The sequence below is a fragment of the Ctenocephalides felis genome, unplaced genomic scaffold (genome assembly GCF_003426905.1).
Source record: "Ctenocephalides felis isolate EL2017-DRISC unplaced genomic scaffold, ASM342690v1 CF-g0.4_SCAFFOLD_00845, whole genome shotgun sequence".
In the NCBI taxonomy this organism is placed as follows: Eukaryota; Metazoa; Arthropoda; class Insecta; order Siphonaptera; family Pulicidae; genus Ctenocephalides; species Ctenocephalides felis.
The window spans coordinates 89179141-89204964 of record NW_020536999.1 but is presented as its reverse complement, the minus strand read 5'-3'; the positions used below and the strand labels follow the sequence as shown (position 1 = coordinate 89204964).

Sequence of the window (25824 nt, the reverse complement as noted above, 5' to 3'; positions counted from 1 at the left end):
CTGATTATGATCAGACAGTTAAGTATTTTTAAAGCCCTTTTTATAATCCTAGTGCTTTACTTATTATTTATTTTTTTATTTATTTATCAATTTTACAAGCCGTCGGTATAATATTTAATATTATAAAAAGGCTTAAGTCAATATTTTATAGGTTTAATATAATTTAATTAATTATTAGCTATTTTATTACTTAATTTATTTACTATAAACTTATTTATATTTAGTTAATTATAATTATTTTTGAATATAACTAGTTTGTTTGTTGCAAGTGTTTTTAAAAATTTAATAAGTATTTTAATAAGCTACAATACTTTTACAATATTAACAAATTTTAGGTTATTTTATGATATTTTAACAAATTTAAGTGTCTAATTTCATTGTAATTATTATTATTATTATTAATAATGATATTATTATTATCGTTTTTATTATTATTGTTAAATATTTTTACAATTTTTTTTTTTCTTTTACAAATTTTTAGGTATTTTGATGAAGGAAATATTTAATGTCCATTTCAGGACACATTTTTTTTTGCTCTTTTATTTATTTAAATTTATATTATTATTTATCAATATTACTTGATGTTAATAAATTAGCAGTTGTAATAATTATTGAAATTAAAAAAAAAAAAAAAAAATCAGGACAGATGTAAAAATTACTATACAATAAATATTTTTAGGAGTTATACTACTCCCAGATATGCATTTATATAATATAATTGATGTATTATTGACTTTAACATACCGAGTGGTCGCTGATCTTACTGAAAGCAACAGCCCTCAACTTAGCCATCTTCTGTTCCTGATACTTCTTCCTCAGCGCCTGCACTGTCACCCTGTGCTGTCTGGTCTTATCCATCTTGATCTGATTTGCATCCCGCACATCCTTACCAACACTTTTAACACTCTCATTACTCTTCCTGCCCCTAACTTTCCTCGAGCCAACACCACTCTTCTCAGGAAACACAGAAGCCCTCTTCCTGACACCAAATGGTATAAAATTCACTGGTGGTGGTGTAGACTTAGGAGTTTCACCTCCTCCTGTGTTATTAGAACTCGTAGAAGCATTATTGTTGTTGTTGTTAACACTTGTTTCTTGATTGGGGTTTATTTCAGAGCTTCCATGAGGATAATTGAGGAAGTCTAGATTAGAAGGAAGCATTGGAGTGCCTCGAAAGCATAGGAATGTAAGGAAGTCTTCAGTCTTTGGTCTGTTTTGGGAAGATGACTCATCTTGGAGTTGGAAGTTTCTTGTCGATTGAGACTGCTGGGGTTTGGAAGGCTCCTCTCGGGGTGGTTGGACCAGTGGAAGGATTATTGGGGGGCACAGGGCTCCTTGGGCAAATTTTCTTTGAGCGTGGACCTTCACTCTGAAAGATAGAATATGATTGATTTAGGTAAATAATTTTATGACAAGTTTGTTGTTAAATTGTGCGTTTATTGTCTCTTGTAACTCTTAAACTAATTTATTAATATAAACGATATGAATGAGTATGAGAGTTTTCACAAGTCATATATAATTTTAACTCTTTGAATGAAAAAGTTTATAAAAGAAAATATTTGCACATACGAACATTTAAGATTAATTTAAAATGTTGTATAGTATTAATCATTTAAAGTACAATCAATTCTATTATTTTAATTTAACAATAATTTAATGCACAATGATTTATTCTATTATTTTACAACAACAATTCTGTTTTAAAATTTTATCTCATCTAATTTTAATGAAAATTATGTTTAGTAACAAATGTTTTCACAAGCTATGCACCATTCTGACTACATCGAACAAAAAAACATATTCAACAACATAATTTCACAAACAACCATATGATATAATTAATTAAAACGTTATATTATATATATATATAATTTAATGTGTAATAACATTAATTTGAACTTTAAACAATATTGTTACTTTTATATCACTATCCAATTAATATTTCAAATAAGTTTTTACAATTATAAGTTACAAAACAGAAGCCCTTTAAGCTATAAGGCTCTAACTTGAACAAAAAATATTTAACTATTTGGAATAAGCTTACTTATCTCAACAAAAGTAAGTAAATAAAAAAAAGTATGTACAAATATGCAATGTAATTAACATAAACTTTATGCTTAATCATAAATATCAGTTTTGTCTTCAAAATATGTTTCCAAAACAGAAGTCTTTACAAGTTGAGTAATATCCTCAAATGTCCTGAACAAACAAATGAATATAAACATTCATTTCAGTCATTTTTTCTTAAACAAATGAGAAATAACACTAATTTGAGCCCATAACAAAGTTAAATTGGAATAAATATCCATTTGTTACTTAAATAGGATTTTGCAATAAAAATGTTGCAAAATAGAAGTCTTATATAAAGATTCAACTGATTTGAACAAAAAATGTACAAACATATTCAACAAGTTTACTTATTTAAACAAAAAAAGCAACAAATACAAAATTTGTATGTACAAATATGCATTATAATTCGTTTAAACTTGATGCCAAATATAAATATCAGTTTTGTCTTCAAGATATATGTTCCAAAACAGAAGTCTTTACAAGTCGAGTAATGTTCTCGAGTGTCCTGGACAAACAAATAGATAAATACAATCATTTTTTCTTAAACAAATGAGAAATAACATTAATTTGCCTACAACATTTTTAAATTGATACAAATATCTATTTACTATTTAAATAAGATTTTGCAAACAAAAGTTCTGCAGTAAAAATGTTGCAAAATAGAAGCCTTATAAGGATTCGAAAGGAACAAAAAATCGTACAAAATTATGCAACAAGTTTACTTATTTAAACAAAGAAAAGCAAATAATATAAACTAGTATGTACAAATATGCAATATAATTAATTTAAACTTTATACCTAATCATAAATATCTGTTTTATCTTTAAACTATGTTCCAAAACAGAAGTCTTTACAAGTCGAGTAATGTTCTTGAGTGTCCTGGACAAACGAATGGATAATAACAACAATGTTTTTGCACAAATTAGTGATTACATCATTTACTTGATATTAATATCCATTTCATATTTAAAATATCTTTGAAAAAAAAACAGCTGCAAAACAGAATTTTGTATCTACAAACATGCAAAATAATAATTATTATTTTTATATAATATATAATATCAGGTTTATCTTCAATATATGTTTCAAAACAGAAGTCTTTACAAGTCGAGCAATATTCTCGAGTGTCCTGGACAAACAAATAGATAAAAACACACATTTTTTTGAAGAAATAAGATATTATATTAATTTGTTCATTATCTTGATATAAAAATCAATTCAAGATTATCTTTAAAATAATAAGTAGATATTTAAAATATGTTCCAAAACAGAAGTCTTTACAAGTCGAGCAATGTTCTTGAGTGTCCTGGACAAACAAATGGATAAAAACACACATTTTTTTGAACAAATGAGTGAAAACATTATTTTGTGCTTCAAACTACATCATTAACTTGATATAAATATCTATTTAAGTTTACCTTCAAAATAATAAATAGATATTTAAAATATGTTCCAAAACAGAAGTCTTTACAAGTCGAGCAATGTTCTCGAGTGTCCTGTACAAACAAATGGATAAAAACACACATTTTTTGAGCAAATAAGTTATTACATTAATTTGTGCTTTAAACTACATCATTAACTTGATATAAATATCTATTTAAGTTTACCTTTAAAATAATAAATAGATATTTAAAAGTATGTTCCAAAACAGAAGTCTTTACAAGTCGAGCAATGTTCTCGATTGTCCTGGACCAACAAATGGATAAAAACAAACATTTTTTTAAACAAATGAGTTATTACATTAATTTGTGCTTCAAACTAGCATCATTAACTTGATATAAATATCTATTTAAGTTTATCTTTAAAATAATAAATGGATATTTAAAATATGTTCCAAAACAGAAGTCTTTACAAGTCGAGCAATGTTCTCGAGTGTCCTGGACAAACAAATTGATAAAAACACACATTTTTTAAACAAATGAGTTAATACATTAATTTGTGCTTTAAACTACATCATTATCTTGATATAAATATCTATTTAAATTTATCTTTAAAATAATAAATAGATATTTAAAATATGTTCCAAAACAGAAATCTTTACAAGTCGAGCAATGGTCTTGAGTGTCCTGGACAAACAAATGGATAAAAACAACAATTAATTTGAACAAATGAGTTATCACATTAATTTGTGCTTTAAACTACATCATTAACTTAATACAAATATATATTTAATATTTGCAACAAAACTGTTGCAAAACAGAAGCACTACAAAAGGCTTCTGTTTGATTGTCTGATTTAAACAAAAAAAATACTCAATTTAGTTTTCCTTTAATGAATAATAATATTGCATATTAAATACAACTTAAATAACTCATTGCCACAATGAGTTTAATACAAAATATTAAATAAATTTGCAAATTTATGCAAACAAATTTGGTACAAACATGGCGTGTGAATAAACAATGGAAAAGAAAATTTAAATTCTGCAAATATATTACCCTTAAGCCTAAATTATAATAACATACTACCCTCAAGCATAAAATCCATTACAATTACCAATAATCATTTATCTATTTACCTTTTAGTAATTTCTGGCGAAATGTCAATTCTGTTAGCGTCTTTACGCTTTCTTTTATTCGGCACGACCATTTCGAAATATTTTCGTCGTGCTTTTTAACGCAAATTTAACACTTCACATATTTAATTAACTATTTAATTGTCACATCGTTCAGAATTATTAATCTAGCACTAAAACTATTATTTTTATTAATCTAAAATCGGCATCTGACACAAGAGTACACAAAAGCATCCATCTTTATTTTTCATCCCTTGAGTTTTGCTAAGTTTTGCAAACTGTGGGGAAAATTGCGATACGAATTTATGGCGGATAATGGTAATAAATAGTAATGATAAAGAATGGTATTATTAATAATCGAAAAAAATAATTTGGGATGATAATAAAGTATTATTTATAACAGTTTTTAGGTTTTTATGTAAATTTTTGCAAGTTGAGTCATAACGTCTTTGTGAGAACTTTTGACAGTTTTGACATCTATGGAGTGAAGTTAGACGCAAATTGAACTGTCAAAAAAGGCGCTGAATTTCAAATCGATATTTTCAAAATTATGTACTACTTTATATTTAATAAAACTACACAAACATAAATAAAAACTTATAATTTTTACATCCACATTAATGCAAATATTAATTCAATATTAAAAACATAAAAATATTATATTATGATTTAATCAAATATTGCAATAATAATAGTGATTTATATGTATAAAGAATTAAATTATTACTTTATAAATATAATATTTATATTAAATACTTTACATTAAATCATCATACTACAGTAAATTGAAATAAAATGTAAATTTTATCCTTTGTACTCTTATTTATTTAAATTTGGTAGAATGAAACACTGGATGGATTGAGTCAATATATTTGAAACAATGTTACTTCTTCGGGGGTATATATACAAGAGAAAGATTACAATCTACGCAACTACTGCAGACACGGCTCTAAACACCGGTTAAAATAGTGTCTAGGACCATTCTAAGACTTTTCGAAATTAATTTAAAATTTAAAACACTTTTTGTATGAATAAACTTAAAGAGTGCCCCAGAGTCCTTCAAAAATAGAGCATCTCTCTTCCCTTCTAATATCAGATTTAGGTATCCTATAGACGAAAAGTTGGGCTCTGCAAGAATTAAAACATGAGCTTTGCAAAGCCAGTATCATTATTTTTACAGAGTTTCAAATAGCAAACAAAAAAATAAACAAGATAAAAAGTTATAAATTAAAAATTACTTTATGTACCCATACCTTCAGTAACAATATATGTATAAAGAAAACTGAATTAATCCATACCACAAAAAATTGATGGCTTTGCACATTCTATAAATATATTACATAAATATGATTTATATGTTTTAATAATATCCTATATATTTCATATATGTTAAAAATAATTAATGCTAATTTAAACAAATTTTTAATAATATATTCAGATATTAATTTCATTTAATTTTAAATAAAAAATATGTTAGAAATATTATTTAATGCTAATTTAAAACAAATTTTAAAGAATATAATCATATTAATTTCATTTAATTTTAAATAAAAAATATGTTAAAAATGCACATTCTATAAATATATTACATAAATATGATTTATATGTTTTAATAACATCTTATATATTTCATATATGTTAAAAATATTTAATGCTAATTTAAACAAATTTTTTAATAATATAATCAGATATTAATTTCATTTAATTTTAAATAAAAAATATGTTAGAATATTATTTAATGCTAATTTAAAACAAATTTTAAAGAATATAATCAGATATTAATTTCATTTAATTTTAAATAAAAAATATGTTAAAAATGCACATTCTATAAATATATTACATAAATATGATTTATATGTTTTAATAACATCTTATATATTTCATATATGTTAAAAATATTTAATGCTAATTTAAACAAATTTTTAATAATATAATCAGATATTAATTTCATTTAATTTTAAATAAAAAATATGTTAGAAATATTATTTAATGCTAATTTAAAACAAATTTTAAAGAATATAATCAGATATTAATTTCATTTAATTTTAAATAAAAAATATGTTAAAAATGCACATTCTATAAATATATTACATAAATATGATTTATATGTTTTAATAATATCCTTTATATTTCACATATGTTAAAAATATTATTTAATGCTAATTTAAACAAATTTTTAATATAATCAGATATTAATTTCATTTAATTTTAAATAAAAAATATGTTAGAAATATTATTTAATGCTAATTCAAAACAAATTTTTAAGAATATAATCAGATATTAATTTCATTTAATTTTAAATAAAAAATATGTTAGAAATATTATTTAATGCTAATTTAAAACAAATTTTAAAGAATATAATCAGATATTAATTTCATTTAATTTTAAATAAAAAATATGTTAAAAATGCACATTCTATAAATATATTACATAAATATGATTTATATGTTTTAATAATATCCTTTATATTTCACATATGTTAAAAATATTATTTAATGCTAATTTAAACAAATTTTTAATAATATAATCATCAGATATTAATTTGATTTAATTTTAAATAAAAAATATGTTAAAAATATTATTTAATACTAATTTAAACAAATTTTTAATAATATAATCAGATATTAATTTCATTTTAGATAAAAATTTTAAATAAAAAATATGTTAGAAATATTATTTAATGCTAATTTAAACTTGAAAAATTTTTAATAATATAATCAGATATTAATTTCATTTAATTTTAAATCAAATCAAAATCATAAGAATGAGGCATAAATTCTTCTCATAAATCATTCCTGTGATTCATTATCATTACTTATATTTTCTTTATCATTACTTAAAGGACTAGCACAGGCAGATTTCCGACTTTCTTGGGTTTGGTCAACTTGAACCATGCCCATTTCAATATTTGCTAATGCTTGTCTCAGATATTTAGATGCTACTTTATTACTTATTGTTGCCAATAATTCTGATATGCATGGTGTCAGATCCAATTTCAACTGCCCTTCTGCGTTAATATCGCATAGAGATAAAGCTTTTGATAAATCCTGTCAATGGTATAAACAATATTATATCATAAGTGGATTCGCATGTATATATAATAATTATTAAATTAAATAATGTATTTAATGCTTTAATTTATTGGGTATAATTGAAATTATATATAAAAATATTGTTCTTACATAATAGTTTTTTACATACCAATTCCAGTTCTTCATTTTTGCGAATACGCTTTAAACCATCACAAAGTATTAGAGCAAGTTGGTTATGTATACATTCATTATCGTCTCTATTCGAATGTGTTAGAGCTATTACAAGCTTTAACATATTAAAACACTCAATATGTTTCAGAGGACTTGAAGAAGGTGCTTCATACCAAATCATTACAGCGGGCATGAGTGCATTAATTAAAGCATCAGGGCCACCAGCATCACCATAACCCATAGCAGAAAATAACTAATTTAAAAAAAAAAAAATTAAAATTCAGGTAATTACTATTGTATAATATAAAATTAGCAATCAAAAATTTTAATTCCATCTAAAAGAAGTATATTTACATGGGAAAATTACTAAAATATGCTAATTTGTGCTAATATCTTAATATTGCAAATTAACAAATGTGCTAATATTAAGAATTCTTTCAATAATATTTGAACTATTTGTTAAAAATCTAAATATAATTATCATTTTGCCTTAAGGTGTTAGGGGTACATGGAATTTTTGAAAAATCGATTTTTATTTTTTTGCATTTCAAGTGTAATATCTTGCAAATGTTCTCTGAAAATTTCAAGTTGATCCGATGATTACTTTTTGAGTTATTGGACTCTTACCAGCGCGCGTTGACGCAAGTGGAGAGCTCAATACTTATACTCAAGATTATTCTCCCTCACCTGCTGATGTTTTAAAATCTTTTAAACCGATTTACGCTGATCTCAGCTATGATAATTTACTTTCAAGATGTGTAGTTCAAGATTGAATCCATAATCAGAAAAAATTAAAAGCTTCAACTAACCAATGTAAAAAATATGCCTAAAAACCGTGATTACTAGTTCTACTATCGTACAGGCTGCTGAATACATATACATAATCATTATTATTGATTATGGATACCCTAGGACCTAATTGTGGGTATAATTGCCATTGGTATGCTGAAAAATTGGATGCTGCATTTGTTAAAGTGGCAGATCAGCGCGCCAACGAGAACACTCAGGGGGCCAGAATGCCTCGTAGGCAACAGCAAATGGGAATTTTGGAAACTTGCACAATGACTGATGAACTATTATATTGCCCAGAAATAGATGACTCTGTTTAAGTAATTCAATAATTCGAATTTCTGTACGTAAATCCAATGTGAAGCTTTAAACGCGTTTTTCTCAAAACTATGTTTTTTGTACCGGTGACCACTGTAACTCAAAAATCGCTTAGTTAATTTTAATGAAATTTATACAGCTCTTAGAGTACATAATAAACTCGGGCCTTATCGAATTTTTTTTATTTTTTCGAAAATTTCAATTTTTTAAGACCAATTAACTGTTGATTTTTTACCCAAAAATCAAAGAAAAATTTTTCTGCCATTTTGTTATTTTTTGCAAAAAAAAAAAAGAAAACCTTCGATCAGGCCCAGGATTATCTATTTATAAAACTTTTTTTTTTTTTATTTGATAGATTTTAGATGAATCTCTAAGGAATTATGATGGTCACCGCTAGGACCGTTTTTTGGAACAGGGTCAACAACAAAAATAGCTATAATTTTGGGAATATTTATTATTTTTTTCTAAAATTTTTATTACTTCAAGTCAAAACATTGTATTATAATGCCGTATTAATATGTTTGTAAAAAAGCATCGTTTAATAACAAAAAAAAAATACTGAAAATTATTTTTTTGTGCCTCCAAGTACCCCTAACCCCTTAAGCAAATTATAAACTCCCCACATGTGTATTAGTATGGTCATATCAATATTAAAATCTGATAAATAACCTTATCAATTATTTTAATAATTGAAACTCAATACTAATACATTTCCTTTAATACATAATATAAGATAATGTTATTTAAATAACATTATCTTATGTATTAAAGGAAATGTATTAGTATTGAGTTTCAATTATTAAAATAATTGTTTACTCATTGCATGGAATATACTCACCAAAACAATATGTTGTCTAATATCATTATTTTCATACAAGTCCATTTCTGGATGGTGATACATCAACAGAAGATGAGCAACTATTTTATCAGATGTTATTTTATTGTTCAAGAACAATTTAATCAAGCCTTGAACCACTATAAGACGGGTAGAATGCACTTCACATTCTTGTAATAATTTCATAATAATCTAAAAAATTTATAGCATATTACAATATGAAGCAATATTAATTAATATATGATAAAGTTTTCAATTTTATTTTAAAAAGAAGCTTGGAGTATTATTGATAATGTATATACTCATAAGATAATGCAAATAATAAAATATAGAAAAAATATATCTTACATCTATAAACGCTGCAGAAACGGATATGCCTGGTGTAGCATTTAGATTAGCTCCAGGTTGAGAGCATGTCTTATCCACAATACTTCCTTCTGCTTCTCCTTCCTATATAAAAATATTGATTTATACTTCACAACAATTTAAATATAAACTAGTTGGTTTGGTATTTAGCCTTGAGGCAAGTTACATGAACATCCCGATATATGTAAATAATCGACTTAATCAATAAAAAATAAATTAATTTATGAGTGATTAAAAGTATTCCGAGTGGATTTATTACACATAATTGAAAACGAACAAACACGTTATTCGGAGTATTTTCTAAAAGCAAATTTTCAAAATTCAATATTTTTTTAATTGAACCAGTTTCTGTAGGACTTTAATGGTTTATTAAGACCAAGTACTCTATCGTTATACCAAGTGAATCGTCTAAGTTTAATTTTAACAAACGTCAGAAAAACTACTCATTTTCTCAAACTTTGATGAATTTTTAAAATTAAATTACTTGTCATAAGGCCGTAATAATTCAGCAAGTTCTATAAGACCATGGTATATATCGCTAAAAAAAAAATCCATAAAAATCGGCTTAAATTTTTTTTCAACAGTTAATTACAAGAAAACGGCTCGGTAGATTTTCACCTAAAACTAATCAGTATCATTCCCAACTAATATCTTTCGAACAGTTTTTGATATTTTAAAATCAATTCGGTAGAATGAGCTTAAATGTGGACGAAAAGTTTAACACTTTTTTCCAAATTTCAAAGAAACGACTCGGCCGATCGTCGCACAAAAGTGACAAGCGATAGTCCTCATTGGGATACATCAAACGGTTTTTAAATTTCTGAAATCGATTCAGACAATTTCTGAAATTTTGAGCAATCGTCGATGAAAGGTCTAATTTTGACAAATGCCAAAAAAACGATACTAATTTTTGCAAACTTTAACGGATTTTTAAATCTAAACGAGTTGTCGTAGGGCCGTAATATTTTAGTATGATCTAGAAGACTATGGTATCTGCCGTCAAAAAAATAATAAAAATCGTCGAAAAAAAATTTTTTAACACTTTATTACAAGAAAACGGCCCGGCCGATCTCTACCAACAACTCATCAGCACGATTCCCAATCAATATCTTTCGAACGGTATTTGAATTTTCAAGATCGGTTCAGAATTGCGGGCTAACACGTGGACAAAATTTTTTTTACTTTTCTGCTATTTACAAAGAAACGGCTTGGCTGATCGTCGCGCAAAATTGATAAACGCTAGTTCTCATCGAGATACATCGAATGGCTTTTAAATTTTCAAAATCGGTCCAGCCATTTTTGAGAAAACGTCGATTTACGGCAAAAAATCTGTTCACACACACACATACACACACACACACATACTTTTTCCAAATTTGGTCTCATTCGATTCAGAATGGCTTGAAACGTCGAGAAAACAAAATTAGCGAAGAAAAGTTAAAAAAAGTCTTCATTATTATAGTATTTGATCAGTCATACAATATGCATGTAAAAGTATATGTATTTGATAAAAATATATGTAAGCTGTTATGTAAGTGATTATTACTTTCAGCATAGTTGAATAGACAGCTTATCCCTATTGTTTTCATATAAAACTTATATAGCTTATAAATATAAAATAAATATTATAAATATAGCTTATAAATAAATAAATATAAAAAACAATTTACTTGTTCTTCCAGGTCCATTAGAAATAATCTGCGCCCCCGACGTGAACTTAGATTGGTCCCTTGACTGCTATCTTCATTATTGTCTTGGACTTCAAAACTTTCGACAGAATGTGCAAGAATCATATCAAAGACGATTTTTAGCGCCACATCTGGTATAGAATGGGGTTCATTAACAGTCACTGCTGTAGCCGCACTAATAGCATCAGTATAGCTTGACATTTGATGTGTGGGTATCATTGGCGCATCCGCAAACATTTTTGTGAAGAATATTGGGAAACAGGTCCTAGCTAAGTTCAAATCGTGAATACAATAAGCTCCTGCACAACACATTGCCCAATACTCAACCTATAAGATTCAATATAAATTGTACCATATAGAATTAAACATTTTAATAATTTAATTATATACATTAATATATATATATATATATATATATATATATATATATTATATATATATATATATATATATATATATATATATATATATATGTATATATATATACACATATATATACATATATTCAATAAGTCCTGGATTTTTTCAATATATTGATTGTTTCTTTTCCGAACAGTAAATCCAATAATAAAAAACAATTTGTTTTTTGAAGATGTTTAATAACGACGTTTCGGAACTAGGTACGTTCCATCATCAGGTTTATTCTGTCAAATACAATGTTTTTTAAAAATATTGATTAACATTAATTAATGATGGTCAATACAGATTAATTAGAAAAAAAAAATTTATAAAGGAATGGATTATGTACCGGGGTAAAGAGTAATAAGAATTAACTAAAAAAGGTTTTATATAAAATTGAGAAGCAAAAATTATTTACCTGTAATAATTTATATATCCATATCACTAATATTTTTTCGTTAAAAACACTCGATTTTTTTGGAGGATATTTGTAGATGTTACGACTACACAAGACTTAAACACACTGATATGGAGTTCTGTCGGCCAGATGTAAGGGACAATGTACGGAATTCTTGGCAAAAATGATTTTTTATGGCTCTTGTATTGGTAATTTACGAAAAAAGAGGAAATATTGCTTTAGTAAATGTTGAGAAATATTATGTATATATATATACATGCACATGCATATGCACACCTACATACTCATACATACATATGCACATATCTATATATTAATGTATCCACAATTATATACATGAACATATACGCAAGTGCATGTATATAGTGTATATACAAAAACATACATATAAGCACTTATATGGATGTGCATATATTATAACACATATACATGTATATATATACATATTCAAAAATTATTAGGATTAATTGTTTTTAATCAGGTTTAAAAAATTTAGATACGAGTCATGAATGATATTATGATGTGATCTTTTATTAACACTATTTGACGAATTCAAAAAGATTAAACTGCTTTCAGAAAAAAGTCTTTTAAAAGTACAGTCCTCTCTATATAAAATATTGGGTTCAAAGGTAAAATTATGTGAGTTTTCAATGGAATGTTGGACAAGAGTGCTTTGGAAATTTCGGCTTTTGTGATGAGTGACGCTTAATTCATGTTGTCTCATTCTCTTATGAATGTATTGTGATGTTTGGCCAATGTATTATTTTTGACAATTTTTGCAAGAGATGGAATAAACTACGTTAGTATTGAATTTAGGAGGGGTGGTGGATTTAATTTTTGAAAACATTTCTTTAAAAGAATATAGAGCTGTTCCTGAAATAAAAATATTTTCTTCTTTGAGTAATTTGGCAAAATAATCGAATAAGCCTTTAATGTAAGGCATGCTGTGAAAAGTTGGTTTAATATTGTTGTCTTGGAATAATTTGGAGATGGATTGATAATTGTTACTTTTATGATAGGAAAGTCTTTTATTGGTAATGGAATTGATGAGGGTGAGGGGATATCCGTTTTCTAGTAAAGTTTTGGGTATGAAAAGAAGAGTGAGACAACATGATTGCGTGGTCTATCAAAGAAATGATTGTATTGACTTTATAATTTTTGGGACAGTATGACGCGTAATGAAGGTATCTTCCTGACCATGTAGGTTTTCTGTACCAATTTGTGCAAATAATGTTGTCAATTTTGTGTACAGTCACGTCTAAAAAGTTCAATTTGTTGTCGATTTGTGTTTCATGTGTGAACTGAATGCTCTTATTGTAATTGTTAAAGGTATCGAGTATCATATCTGATTGTTCTTTGTCTATTATAAAAAAGTGTCATCTACATATCTAACATAAAAATATATTTGGAAATTTAATGTGAAGAAAACAGAAATTTCAAGGGTTTGTAAAACTAGGTCTATAATGCCAGGGGATAATGGGCAACCCATAGCAGTACCTTTGATTTGTAGATAAAAATTATTGAAACAATTAAAATAAGAGCGATTCAGGACAGTGTTAATGATGTGTTTGAAAGTAGTTATAGGAAAGTCGGTGTAGTTACAAATAGTGGGCCAGCGTTTTTCAATTGAATCAAGTATTAAATCATGGGAAACACATGTGAAAAGGTTAATTACATCAAGGCTTAGAAAAATTTGATCGTCCGTAATGTTTCGGTCTTTGATTAGATCCACAAATTGGTAAGAGTTCTTTACATACCAATACAAGAGCCATAAAAAATCATTTTTGCCAAGAATTCCGTACATTGTCCCTTACATCTGGCCGACAGAACTCCATATCAGTGTGTTTAAGTCTTGTGTAGTCGTAACATCTACAAATATCCTCCAAAAAAATCGAGTGTTTTTAACAAAAAAATATTAGTAATATGGATATATAAATTATTACAGGTAAATAATTTTTGCTTCTCAATTTTATATAAAACCTTTTTTAGTTAATTCTTATTACTCTTTACTCCGGTACATAATCCATTCCTTTATAATTTTTTTTTTCTAATTAATCTGTATTGACCATCATTAATTAATGTTAATCAATATTTTTGAAAAACATTGTATTTGACAGAATAAACCTGATGATGGAACGTACCTAGTTCCGAAACGTCGTTATTAAACATCTTCAAAAAACAAATTGTTTTTTATTATTGGATTTACTGTTCGGAAAAGAAACAATCAATATATACATATATATATATTACATTTATAGTTTATTAACATGCTACAAGTTCAAAATTCTTCAAGATTTCAACAAAGTAAATTGAAGGTGTAAAAAATATGAGACCAAAAAACGTTATTCTCGAAGGAAACAACAATGTAGATCAAACATTAATTTTTTAGATATATTACCTCTGAATCATTAGATGACAAATTCGGTTGAACAACGTCTTGGAACAGAATGTTCATTTCTGGTGTAGGTTTATAATCACCTAAACTCAACATACTATACAATATCATTAATATTTTTGTTAAATCTTCCGGATTATCAGTTGTAATTCTTTCTGGTTCATCAACATGACAATCTTCTAATGGAGCCATTATTATCGTACCTAGAAAAAAGAATACTCATATGTATATATATATATATATTTATATATATATATATATATATGTATATATATATATATATATATATATATATATATATGCATATATTATGTGGACAACTAACTAAATGCGGCTTTCTTATTTGGCTTAACAAAATATCAACAAATAATAACCAACTGACCACCTATCCATCAGTGCTTGAATTTTTTTTAACAAAAGATACAGGAAGACTTGAAACGTTGATGAAAAAATTAGCAAATTGTACCTGCATGCAACTCATCCAACTGCTTCCTTACTACTGCCAATTTATCATCACATTCTTTAGCTTTTGTGTAATTTTTCTCATTTAAGGCTTCTTCTCTACATGTTTCCAATTCAATTATCTCAATTTTTAAATTAGCTTTCTTCACATCAATTTCATGAGATTTTTCCACTGATGGTGCTTGCTGCTTCATTGAAAAGTAATATATCATTAATGAAAAGGTGATAATTATAATTGTTAATCTATATATTTATATATATATATATATATATATATATATATATATATAATTGAGATTAAAAGTTATTTGAGTATCTTGAAAAATATATAATTAAATAAAACTAAATTAAGTAACAAACAGAAATATGTGAATCATATTTTTCATGCCATAGCATATATCATATTTGACATGAGAAGTAAAACACTTCTGTTATTTGTATCAGATTTTTATGAAGCTGAGAATGATGATACATTTGTGCTCAAAATGGGGTAAAATAATTGAATGGGTATAATGTACAAGATTATAAATGGTTTACTAATAGTGCAGTAAACGAAGCGTTTTAGGTCTGAATTTTTTTACTGTGCTCCGAATTGAATGAAATTTTGAAATTAGGTTCATCTTACTCTCAAGTTCAGAAGTGAAAACAATTCGGGTTGCGCCATCACCCCCCGGGGGGATAACGCCCCTTCTCAATTGTGTAATTACATTTTTTGAAAATAACGTCGGACATCGATGGAAGAACTGATTATAAGAAAAAAATGTCTTTTATAGTTTTTCAAAAAAACTAATACCTTTCAAGTTATTGGCCATCAAAGATTCATATATTTTTCGCGTTTTTCTTCGTTTTTTTGCAAATATCTCCTAAAATATACATTTTAACGAAAATCATGTAATGAACAAAATAATGTCAATAAAAATCTTAATCAATCGGCATTACATAAAGTGTTTTAGGAAAAATATTAAGCAAGATTTGAAAGAGCAAAGTCGTTTTTTATTTCGTTCAAGATTTAATTGTTGTATTTAAAGCCATCTAGTGTCGAGGTTTTACATTTTATGGATTTCGGTGAAATTGGGTTTTATAGTGCTCAACATAAGCTTTAAAATGAGTGCTGTTACAAGTTTTTTGCGTGTAAAATGAGTGAGCTATCATGCAAATAAGAAGCATATACGATTTTTTTTTTCTCTTAAATCATATGGTTTAATGAGCACCATTTCCACCAGAATTAAAGAAATTCACATTCCATCTAGAATTCACTTCATCATAGACATTTTGATGGATTCTAGCAGATTCACTACTTTAGTACATACTATTTTCAGAAAACTCACGATTTTATAAAAACTTTTTTTTTAAATTTTTTTAAAAATCGAAATTATTTTCATTATATCTCAAAAAGAATAAAAGATATGAATAAAAGCATATAAATAAAAATCAAAGGGATCTTTCTGGCTTATTATTGTCTTATTATTTTTCTTTCACACAAAAATTGAGAGAGTTATGAATGTTTAAAGACGGCCGCGCAAATTGGAAAAAAAAGTTTTTATAAAATCGTTTAAAAAAGTTTAAATGCGGCCGCGCAAATTGGAAAAAAAAGTTTTTATAAAATCGTGAGTTTTCTGAAAATAGTTTGTACTAAAGTAGTGAATCTGCTAGAATCCATCAACATGTCTATGATGAAGTGAATTCTAGATGGAATGTGAATTTCTTTAGTTCTGGTGGAAATGGTGCTCATTAAACCGTATGATTTAAGAGAAAAAAAATATCGTATATGCTTCTTATTTGCATGATAGCTCACTCACTCATTTTACACGCAAAAAACTTGTAACAGCACTCATTTTAAAGCTTATGTTGAGCACTATAAAACCCAATTTCACCGAAATGCATAAAATGTAAAACCTCGACACTAGATGGCTTTAAATACAACAATTAAATCTTGAACGAAATAAAAAACGACTTTGCTCTTTCAAATCTTGCTTAATATTTTTCCTAGAACACTTTATGTAATGCCGATTGATTAAGATTTTTATTGACATTATTTTGTTCATTACATGATTTTCGTTAAAATGTATATTTTAGGAGATATTTGCAAAAAAACGAAGAAAAACGCGAAAAATATATGAATCTTTAGTGGCCAATAACTTGAAAAGTATTAGTTTTTTTGAAAAACTATAAAAGACATTTTTTTCTTATAATTAGTTCTTCCATCGATTTCCGGCGTTATTTTGAAAAAATGTAATTGCACAATTGAGAAAGGGCGTTATCCCCCCGGGGGGTGATGGCGCAACCCGAATTGTTTTCACTTTTGAACTTGAGAGTAAGATGAACCTAATTCCAAAATTTCATTCAATTCGGAGCACAGTAAAAAAATTCAGAGATTATACCCTTTTTTCCTCTCCGTTTACTGCACTATAATATAAGACCATACAGAATATGCAATTTTTTTATGGGGATCATTTTTTTTTTTTTTTTTGCATACCTTTATTGTCAATCAAAATTAAATACATTTTGAGCACCAAATTCTATCAACAAGTTTAAGATTATTATTACTATTGAATTCAAGAATTTTTCATTATTACCTTGGCTGGAACTTCAGAGGTAACAGGTACTTCATAAATGTCGTTAATCACATTTAACAATTCAGTATGCCATCCCATAAAACTCAAACAAGTTTTATGTAAAATTTTGATAATTATATTATAATGAGCTTCAATCATGTTTTTGGCATGAAGAGCATTGTGCAGTAAATAATTATTTAATTTGTGTCTTCCGACTTCATCTCCCAAGCAATCATGTAATTCAATCATTCTTAGAAATTCCAATTTACCACTAAAATTACAATAATTTGACAGTGTGTGATTATTATTATAAATAACTAATCAATATAAAGCTTAATCTAAAAACTAAAAAGAAAACTGGTGATTAAGATAAATAATATAAAGAAGATAGGATTGTTTTGTTTTCTTTTTTTAAATACAAAATAAAGTATAACATAAAATAAAAGAAACAGGTTTCTGTTACATTTTATATTGCAGTTCATTTTATATATAATTTCAATGATCAAATTCAATATAAAATCCAATAACACAAATGATTTTGAAGCTACAATGTACTGCACATAAGTATTTTAAATTTAATTCTTGTAATTAATATAAACACTTCTAAAACACTTTTTTTTTCATAACATCGTTTTCATGATTGAAACAAGAAATTTTAAATTCTTCAAATTGTTCAACTTACACATTATAGTCTAGCTGATCAAGTTTCTGCTCATTCGTAGGATTTTGTGCAGCCATAGTAGGTTCCCAATACTCATCGTAACTACAAATAAGATCAACAAGATCTGTTAAGGTTGGTAAAATTAGATCCACGTCTGCGCCAATTTCAGAACCATTTGATATAAGATATTGAACAAAACTGCGCCAATATATCAATCTTTGAGGTGACAGCTTCTCAAGTGGTGAAATTCTGCAAAATTCATAGAGAATTAGTCACATTTATCAAACAGAAGATTAACATTTATAAAACAAGCTTAGGCTTTTTTCATGTTTGAATTAATTTAAATTTTGAATTGAAACAATATTTCGAGCAAAACAAGAAACTAGTTGGTTTGGTATTTAGCCTTGAGGCAAGTTACATGAACTTCCCGATATGTGTAAATAATCGACTTAATCAAAAAAAAAAATGTGTAAATAATATACTTCATCAATCCTACTTTAACACACGATAATAATTTTAGCAAACTTTGACGAATTTGTAAAATTAAACTACTTGTCGTAAGGCCGTAATATTACAGTAAGTCCTATAAGACCATGATGTATATCGCCAAAAAAAGTTCCATGAAAATCGGCTTAAATTTTTTTTTCAACAGTTAATTACAAGAAAACGGCTCGGTAGATTTTCATCTAAAATGAATCAGTATCATTCCCAACTAATATCTTTCGAACAGTTTTTGATTTTTTAAAATCGGTTCGGTAGGATGAGCTTAAATGTCGACGAAAATTTAACACTTTTTTTCAACAGTTAATTACAAGAAACCGGCTCGGTAGATTTTCACCTAAAATTAATCAGTATCATTCCCAACTAATATCTTTCGAACAGTTTTTGATTTTTTAAAATCGGTTCGGTAGGATGAGCTTAAATGTGGACGAAAAGTTTAACACTTTCTTTTCGAATTACAAAGAAACGGCTTGTCAGATCGTTGCACAAAACTGACAAACGATAGTCCTCACCGAAATACATCAAATGGCTTTAAAATTTCTAAAATCGGTTCAGGCGTTTTTGAGAAAACGTCGATTAAAAGTCTAATTTTGACAAATGCCAAAAAGACCGACCATACTGATTTTTGCAAACTTTGACGAATTTTTAAAACTGAACTAGAAGACTATGGTATCTATCGTCAAAAAAATAATCATAAAAATCGTCGAATGTTTTTTTTTTTAAACTTTATTACAAAAAAACGGCCCGGCCGACCTCTACCAAAAACTAATCAGCACGATTCCCAACCAATATCTTTCGAACGGTTTTTGAATTTTCAAAATCGATTCAGAATTGCGGGCTAAAACGTAGACGAAATATTTTTCACTTTTCTGCCATTTATAAAGAAACGGCTTGGCCGATCGTCGCACAAAACTGACAAACAATAGTTCTGGTCGAGATATATCGAATGGCTTTTAAATTTTTGAAATCGACCCAGCCGTTTTCGAGAAAACGTCGATTTACGACAAAAAATCTGTTCACATACACACACACACACACATACTTTTTCCAAATTAGGTCTCATTCGATTCAGAATGGCTTGAAACGTCGAGAAAACATAAAATTAGCGCATCGGATTTTTTGATGAAAACATAAACTTCTCCTTCGGGAAGTTAACAAGCTCTCAAACTATGCTAGTGATAAATTAGTTCAAACTTCCACACTGCCAGAAATACAAACTGAAAAATTAGTTTACATTTTTTGGGCAACATCAAAAAATACTTTGAAATTAATTGTTATGAATAATGTCATGAAAGCATGTCATGAAATATAATATTAAACAGCATATAATATATATTTAAACATACCTCTTCTCATCATCCAAGTTTAAATCATTATATAATTCTTGCAATGGTAAAAGTTTAAATAAAACATTTAGAACGTTTTCTATCACAGTATCATTCTCTTCTTTTTTCTTATCTGTTGTATCATGTCTAATAGTATCGATAAGATATACAACAGATTTATCAGACTGATTGAGCCAAGATGGTAATAGTGTTTTTTCAATAAAGTTTTTTATTTTATCAGAACCATCTTGAAAACCTCTGAAAATAAAATTGACTTGTAAATTCTAAGTTCAACTTAAAAACAATTCCAAGTGTGCACAATTTCATACATGAAAAGTAGCTTGTGCCTTTGGGCCAATTTAATAGATCTTAAAGGCATTTGAAGGATCCTTTCAAACGCAAGCAAACGAACCCCTTCGTCAACATCCATTATTCGTGAAATTATTGCTTCTCTGGTGAATTGAGAATAACCTATGCAATAAATAAAAATATACACTACATAAGCCTTAGTTTTTATCACCTAAAACAATATATTAAACTTTGTGTTAGAAATACTTCAAATGAAGTTCAGCATATTAAAAATGAATGAAAACTTCATAAAAAAAATTTGAAGAGAAAGAAAATTATATGAAACTTTTATAAAAATTATATTATTTAGTAAAATATAAGAATATAGTTATTAACTTCCCGAAGGAGAAGTTTATGTTTTCATCAAAAAATCCGATTCGCTAATTTTATGTTTTCTCGACGTTTCAAGCCATTCTGAATCGAACGAGATCAAATTTGGAAAAAGTATATGTGTGTGTGTGTGTGTGTATGTGTGAACAGATTTTTTGTCGTAAATCGACGTTTTCTCCAAAAACGCCTGAACCGATTTCAAAAATTTAAAAGCCATTCGATGTATCTCGATGAGGACTATCGTTTCTGAGTTCTGTGCGGCGATCGGCCGGGCCGTTTCTTTGTAAATTGCAGAAAAGTGAAAAGTTTTTCGTCCACGTTTTAGCCCGCAATTCTGAATCGATTCTGAAAATTCAAAAACCAATCGATAGATATTGGTTGGGAATCGTGCTGATTAGTTTTTGGTAAAGATCGGTCGGGCTGTTTTCTTGTAATGAAGTTTTAAAAAAAAAAATTCGACGATTTTTATGATTTTTTTTTTGACGGTAGATATCATAGTTTTCTAGGTCATACTAAAATATTACGGCCCTACGACAACTCGTTTAGCTTTAAAAATTCGTCAAAGTTTGCAAAAATTGGTATCGTTTTATTGACATTTGTCAAAATGAGATCTTTGATCGACGTTTTCTCAAAAACGCCTTGACCGATTTCGGAAATTTAAAAGTCATTTGATGTATTTCGGTGAGAACTATAGTTTGTCAGTTTTGTGCGACGATCTGCCAAGCCGTTTCTTTATAATTTGAAAAAAAGTGTTAAACTTTTCGTCCACATTTAAGCTCATCCTACCGAACCGATTTAAAAAAATCAAAAATTGTTCAAAGATATTAGTTGGGAATGATACTGATTAGTTTTAGGTGAAAATCTACCGAGCAGTTTTCTTGTAATTAACTGTTGAAAAAAAAATTTAAGCTGATTTTTATGGATTTTTTTTTAGTGATGTATACCATGGTCTTATAGAACTTACTGAAATATTACGGCCTTACGACAAATAGTTTGATTTTAAAAATTAAACAAAGTTTGAAAAAATGAGTAGTTCTTTTGAGATTTGTTAAAATTAAAATTACACTATTTACTTGGTATAATGATAGAGTACTTGGTCTTGAACATAATAAACCATTAAAGTCCTGAAAACTGGTTCAATTATATAAATTTTGCTTTTAGAAAATACTCCGAGTCAAAGTGTTCGTTCGTTTCAATTATGTGTAATAAATCCACTCGGAATACTTTTAATGACTCATAAATTAATTTATTTTTTATTGATTAAGTCAATTATTTAAACATATCGGGAAGTTCATGTAACTTGCCTCAAGGCTAAATACCAAACCAACTAGTTTATGTTAACTATTAGCAACTTATGTTCAATATTGTACAGTAAAAATAAAAATATAAAGAAAAATACTTATGGATAAGAAAATAAAAACAGGATTGAAGTTATAATAGGTTCATGCATCTTTGACTTGTGCTAAAAATATTAACAAAAACATACCAATATTTTCTAAGACAGCTTTCCTAACAACAACCGAAGGATCACTTTTTAAATGATATTTGTATGTTTTGCATATTAAATCATCTTGATTGTGTGGATTTTGTAATCTTTTGCCAGTGTGAATTGCTTCTGCCCGTATCTAAAAAAAAAAAAACTATTAACATATACGCAACATTTTCTTTTATAATATATTTTTAACTTCCCGTAGGGCAAGTTATAGTAATCGCAAAAAAATCGAAAATGAAAATTTTTATATATCTTTACGTTTCAGAGGTTTCTGAATATTTTGGCATACCTTAGAAAAAATGGATGTATGTGTGTGTGTGTGTGCGTGTATGTATGTGTGTGCGGATACAAATTTTCGTCGACGATTTCGGGAACACGGATGAAGCAATTTGATTAATTCAAAAAACATTCGATTCGTATTGATAAGGAGACGTGCTGATTACTTTTTGGCGGAGGTAGGTCTAGCCGTTCCGAAGATATGAGGCAAAAAGTGCCAAAAACGGTACCTCAGTTTTTAAGAGAACGGAGCGTCCGATTTTAATAATTCAAAAAACATTTTACTTGTATTGACAAGATGAAAAATTGATCAAAATTTCATAAGGGCAGATCTAGCGTTTCGGAGATCTAACGAAAAAAGTAAAAAAAATGCCATTTTGGCGGTCAAAAATGATCATTAGACATATGCACATCAAATTATCAGATATTTTATAGAGATTTTAACAATAAGTATAAATTTTGTTTACATTCCTATGGGTTCCGTACCAATGTTTACCCGTTAAAAAGCGACGCGGCGCTTACGCGCTTTATATTTTATCTCTTTGCAGTTAAAGAAGTACGATTGCTTTGAAAAAAAAGCTCAGATCTTCTAAAATATGTCAAAATAAAAAAAACTTTTTTTTTCAAAACAAGTAATTTTTTGTCAAATTTATAGTTTCTCAAAAATCATATTTTTTTGAAGTAATTTTTTTTCAAAAATGTTAATCGTTTTTAAAAAAATAATAAATTTTGGTACGGGAAGTTCCAGCAATTTGCCTTAAGGCACGATGTCCTAAAGTTTTGCACTTACAGCTAGTCTAACTTTATTTCAAACCACAGTGTGCTAAATATCCACTTTTAATGGGATATTGTTCATCTATATTTTTAAGTATTAGTTTAGTTTCCAAAATATAAACTCTATAATAAAATATGTTACTAATATGAAAAATAAATACAATTTCACTCACTTTGTTCTTAACATCCTGAGCGCGTTCTAAAACACATTTAGTTAAGTCATCAAACATATCGTCATCTATAGATCTATCACCCATATTATTCAATATTATATTAATAAATTGTAACGATAGTTTTCTTGTATCACTACATTCGGCACATGATATTTCCATAAGAAATCGTAGCATGTTTTTCATTAACCCATGCATTTCAGCTTCTTTTCCAAAGGTAGTATGAAACATTGTTTGATGTTCTTTCTCTATATTATTCAAAAATAATGCTATAAACTCCATAAAACAAATCACCTAAAACAACAAAATTACAAATTGATTGCAACTCTAAAGGCTTAATAAATGATAAAGGGGCCATTCAAGTATTACGTAAGCACTATAGGAAGGCAGGGGGATTATTGATTTGCTTATTTTGGTGACAAAGGGGAGGGGGGGTGGTTTTAAATAATTGTAATAAATCTGCTTACGTAATACTTGAATGATCCCAAGTATTATAAAAACCTGTGGCATGTCATCTCCGAGAGCAATGTGCTTTTTAGATAAAATAACTAATATGTCGAATAGACGGTCTTCAGCTGTTTTGCTTGCAATTTTTTGGGCTTCTGCAAGATATTTATGATGTGTTGTATTTGACTTTGAAGCTTCCACCACAATAGCACCGAAAGCTAAATAAGTCTTATCCTTTAGTAATGTTGTTTGTTTCTTAGCAGGTCTTCTAGGGCGCTTCATGTTGTAATTTTTCACGATATTAAATTTTATATAAAATAATTATAACTGCAACTGCTGTCAATTATTGTTTTTAATCGGGTAGCATAACGAATATTTCGAATTGACGTTAAACTGAAACAATGAATTCTGTAGTGAGCATCGCTAAACAACTAATCTCTGTGTCTAACAAGTTAAATCGAAAAATCCTGCACGAATCTTAACTTGCAAACTCAGAAAATGAATTGCAACATTTGAACTCAAGTGTAAATGTCTATTATTTATTCTCTAGGGATTAAATTTTAACAATCAAACTATCGTATTGACCCACAACAAAATAATAACGCGTTGAAGAAAAGTCATGTCAAAACGTGAACATTGCGTTTTGCATGACATGTCGCCAACATAACAATAACGCGTCGTTCTGACAGTACGAACGACGCGCGCGAAGTTTAAATTCACAGTTAGAACTTTGAATAATTCTGTCCAAAATTTATTTATTGTTAGATGTTATATTTATTTAACAGTTGTAATAAATATTGTAATTAAAATAAAAACTAGTGGGGTGTATAGCATCGTGCCTTAAGGCAAATTGCTGGAACTTCTCGTACCGTAACGAAATGTTCGAGGAATACTGAATGTTTTCAAATAGATTATTATATTAATATTGTAACATTGTCTAATATTTATAAAAATTATATAAATTGAATTGCAAAATTGAAATTATTTGTTTAAAGTATATTAGAACTATAGTCAGAATTAAAAATTATATATAAAAAAATGATACAAATTTAAATCAATTATTTTGTTAGAACAAGCTGAAAGTTCTTTGAATCATTTAAATTGGACGCTTAGTTCTCCCATGAACTGCCATCTTTTGCACATTTAACTCTGTGTCTTCGAAATGGCTGGGCCTGCCATTGCCAAAAACTAATAATCACTTCTCCCAATCATTACTAATTGAAAGCTTTTTAGATCATTCAAATCGGATGCTCCGTTTTCTCAAGAACTCGATTTCTATTTTCTGCACTCTTTGCTGCGTTTCTCCGTAACGGCTGGACCTGCCTTTGCCAAAAACTAATCAGCTCTTCTCCCTATCAATAGGAATCGAATATTTTTTGAACCATTCAAATCGGTTGATCCGTGCGCCCGAAAACGTGACCGGAAATTTGTATCCATACATACATACACACCACACATCCATTTTTTCTGAAGTATGCCAAAATGTT

At 27.6% G+C, this 25824-nt stretch overlaps 1 protein-coding gene across 1 annotated transcript; it reads right to left on the bottom strand.

Moving 5' to 3' along the window:
- Positions 1 to 7311: 7311 nt before the first annotated feature.
- On the bottom strand, positions 7312 to 24914 carry LOC113362913 (condensin complex subunit 3-like). Its single transcript, XM_026605408.1, has 14 exons — positions 24392 to 24914; positions 23894 to 24184; positions 22665 to 22803; positions 20830 to 20971; positions 20522 to 20758; positions 18696 to 18923; positions 18035 to 18284; positions 15463 to 15646; positions 15000 to 15199; positions 11767 to 12111; positions 10079 to 10180; positions 9734 to 9922; positions 7787 to 8041; positions 7312 to 7632 (listed from the first exon to the last, which is right to left on the bottom strand). The coding sequence occupies exons 1-14, from the start codon at positions 24617 to 24619 to the stop codon at positions 7375 to 7377; spliced, it is 3048 nt and encodes a 1015-aa protein (XP_026461193.1). The 5' UTR covers positions 24620 to 24914; the 3' UTR covers positions 7312 to 7374.
- Positions 24915 to 25824: the final 910 nt, after the last annotated feature.

Bases quoted from the DNA above. Each gene is read 5' to 3' on its own strand.
- LOC113362913 (XM_026605408.1), bottom strand. From the start codon at position 24,619: ATGAAGCGCCCTAGAAGACCTGCTAAGAAACAAACAACATTACTAAAG. The intron at 22,804-23,893 runs GTGAGTGAAATT...TTTTTTTTTTAG, and splicing joins CTCAGGATGTTAAGAACAAA to ATACGGGCAGAAGCAATTCA. The intron at 12,112-14,999 runs GTAATATATCTA...TGAATCTTATAG, and splicing joins TGTCATCTAATGATTCAGAG to GTTGAGTATTGGGCAATGTG.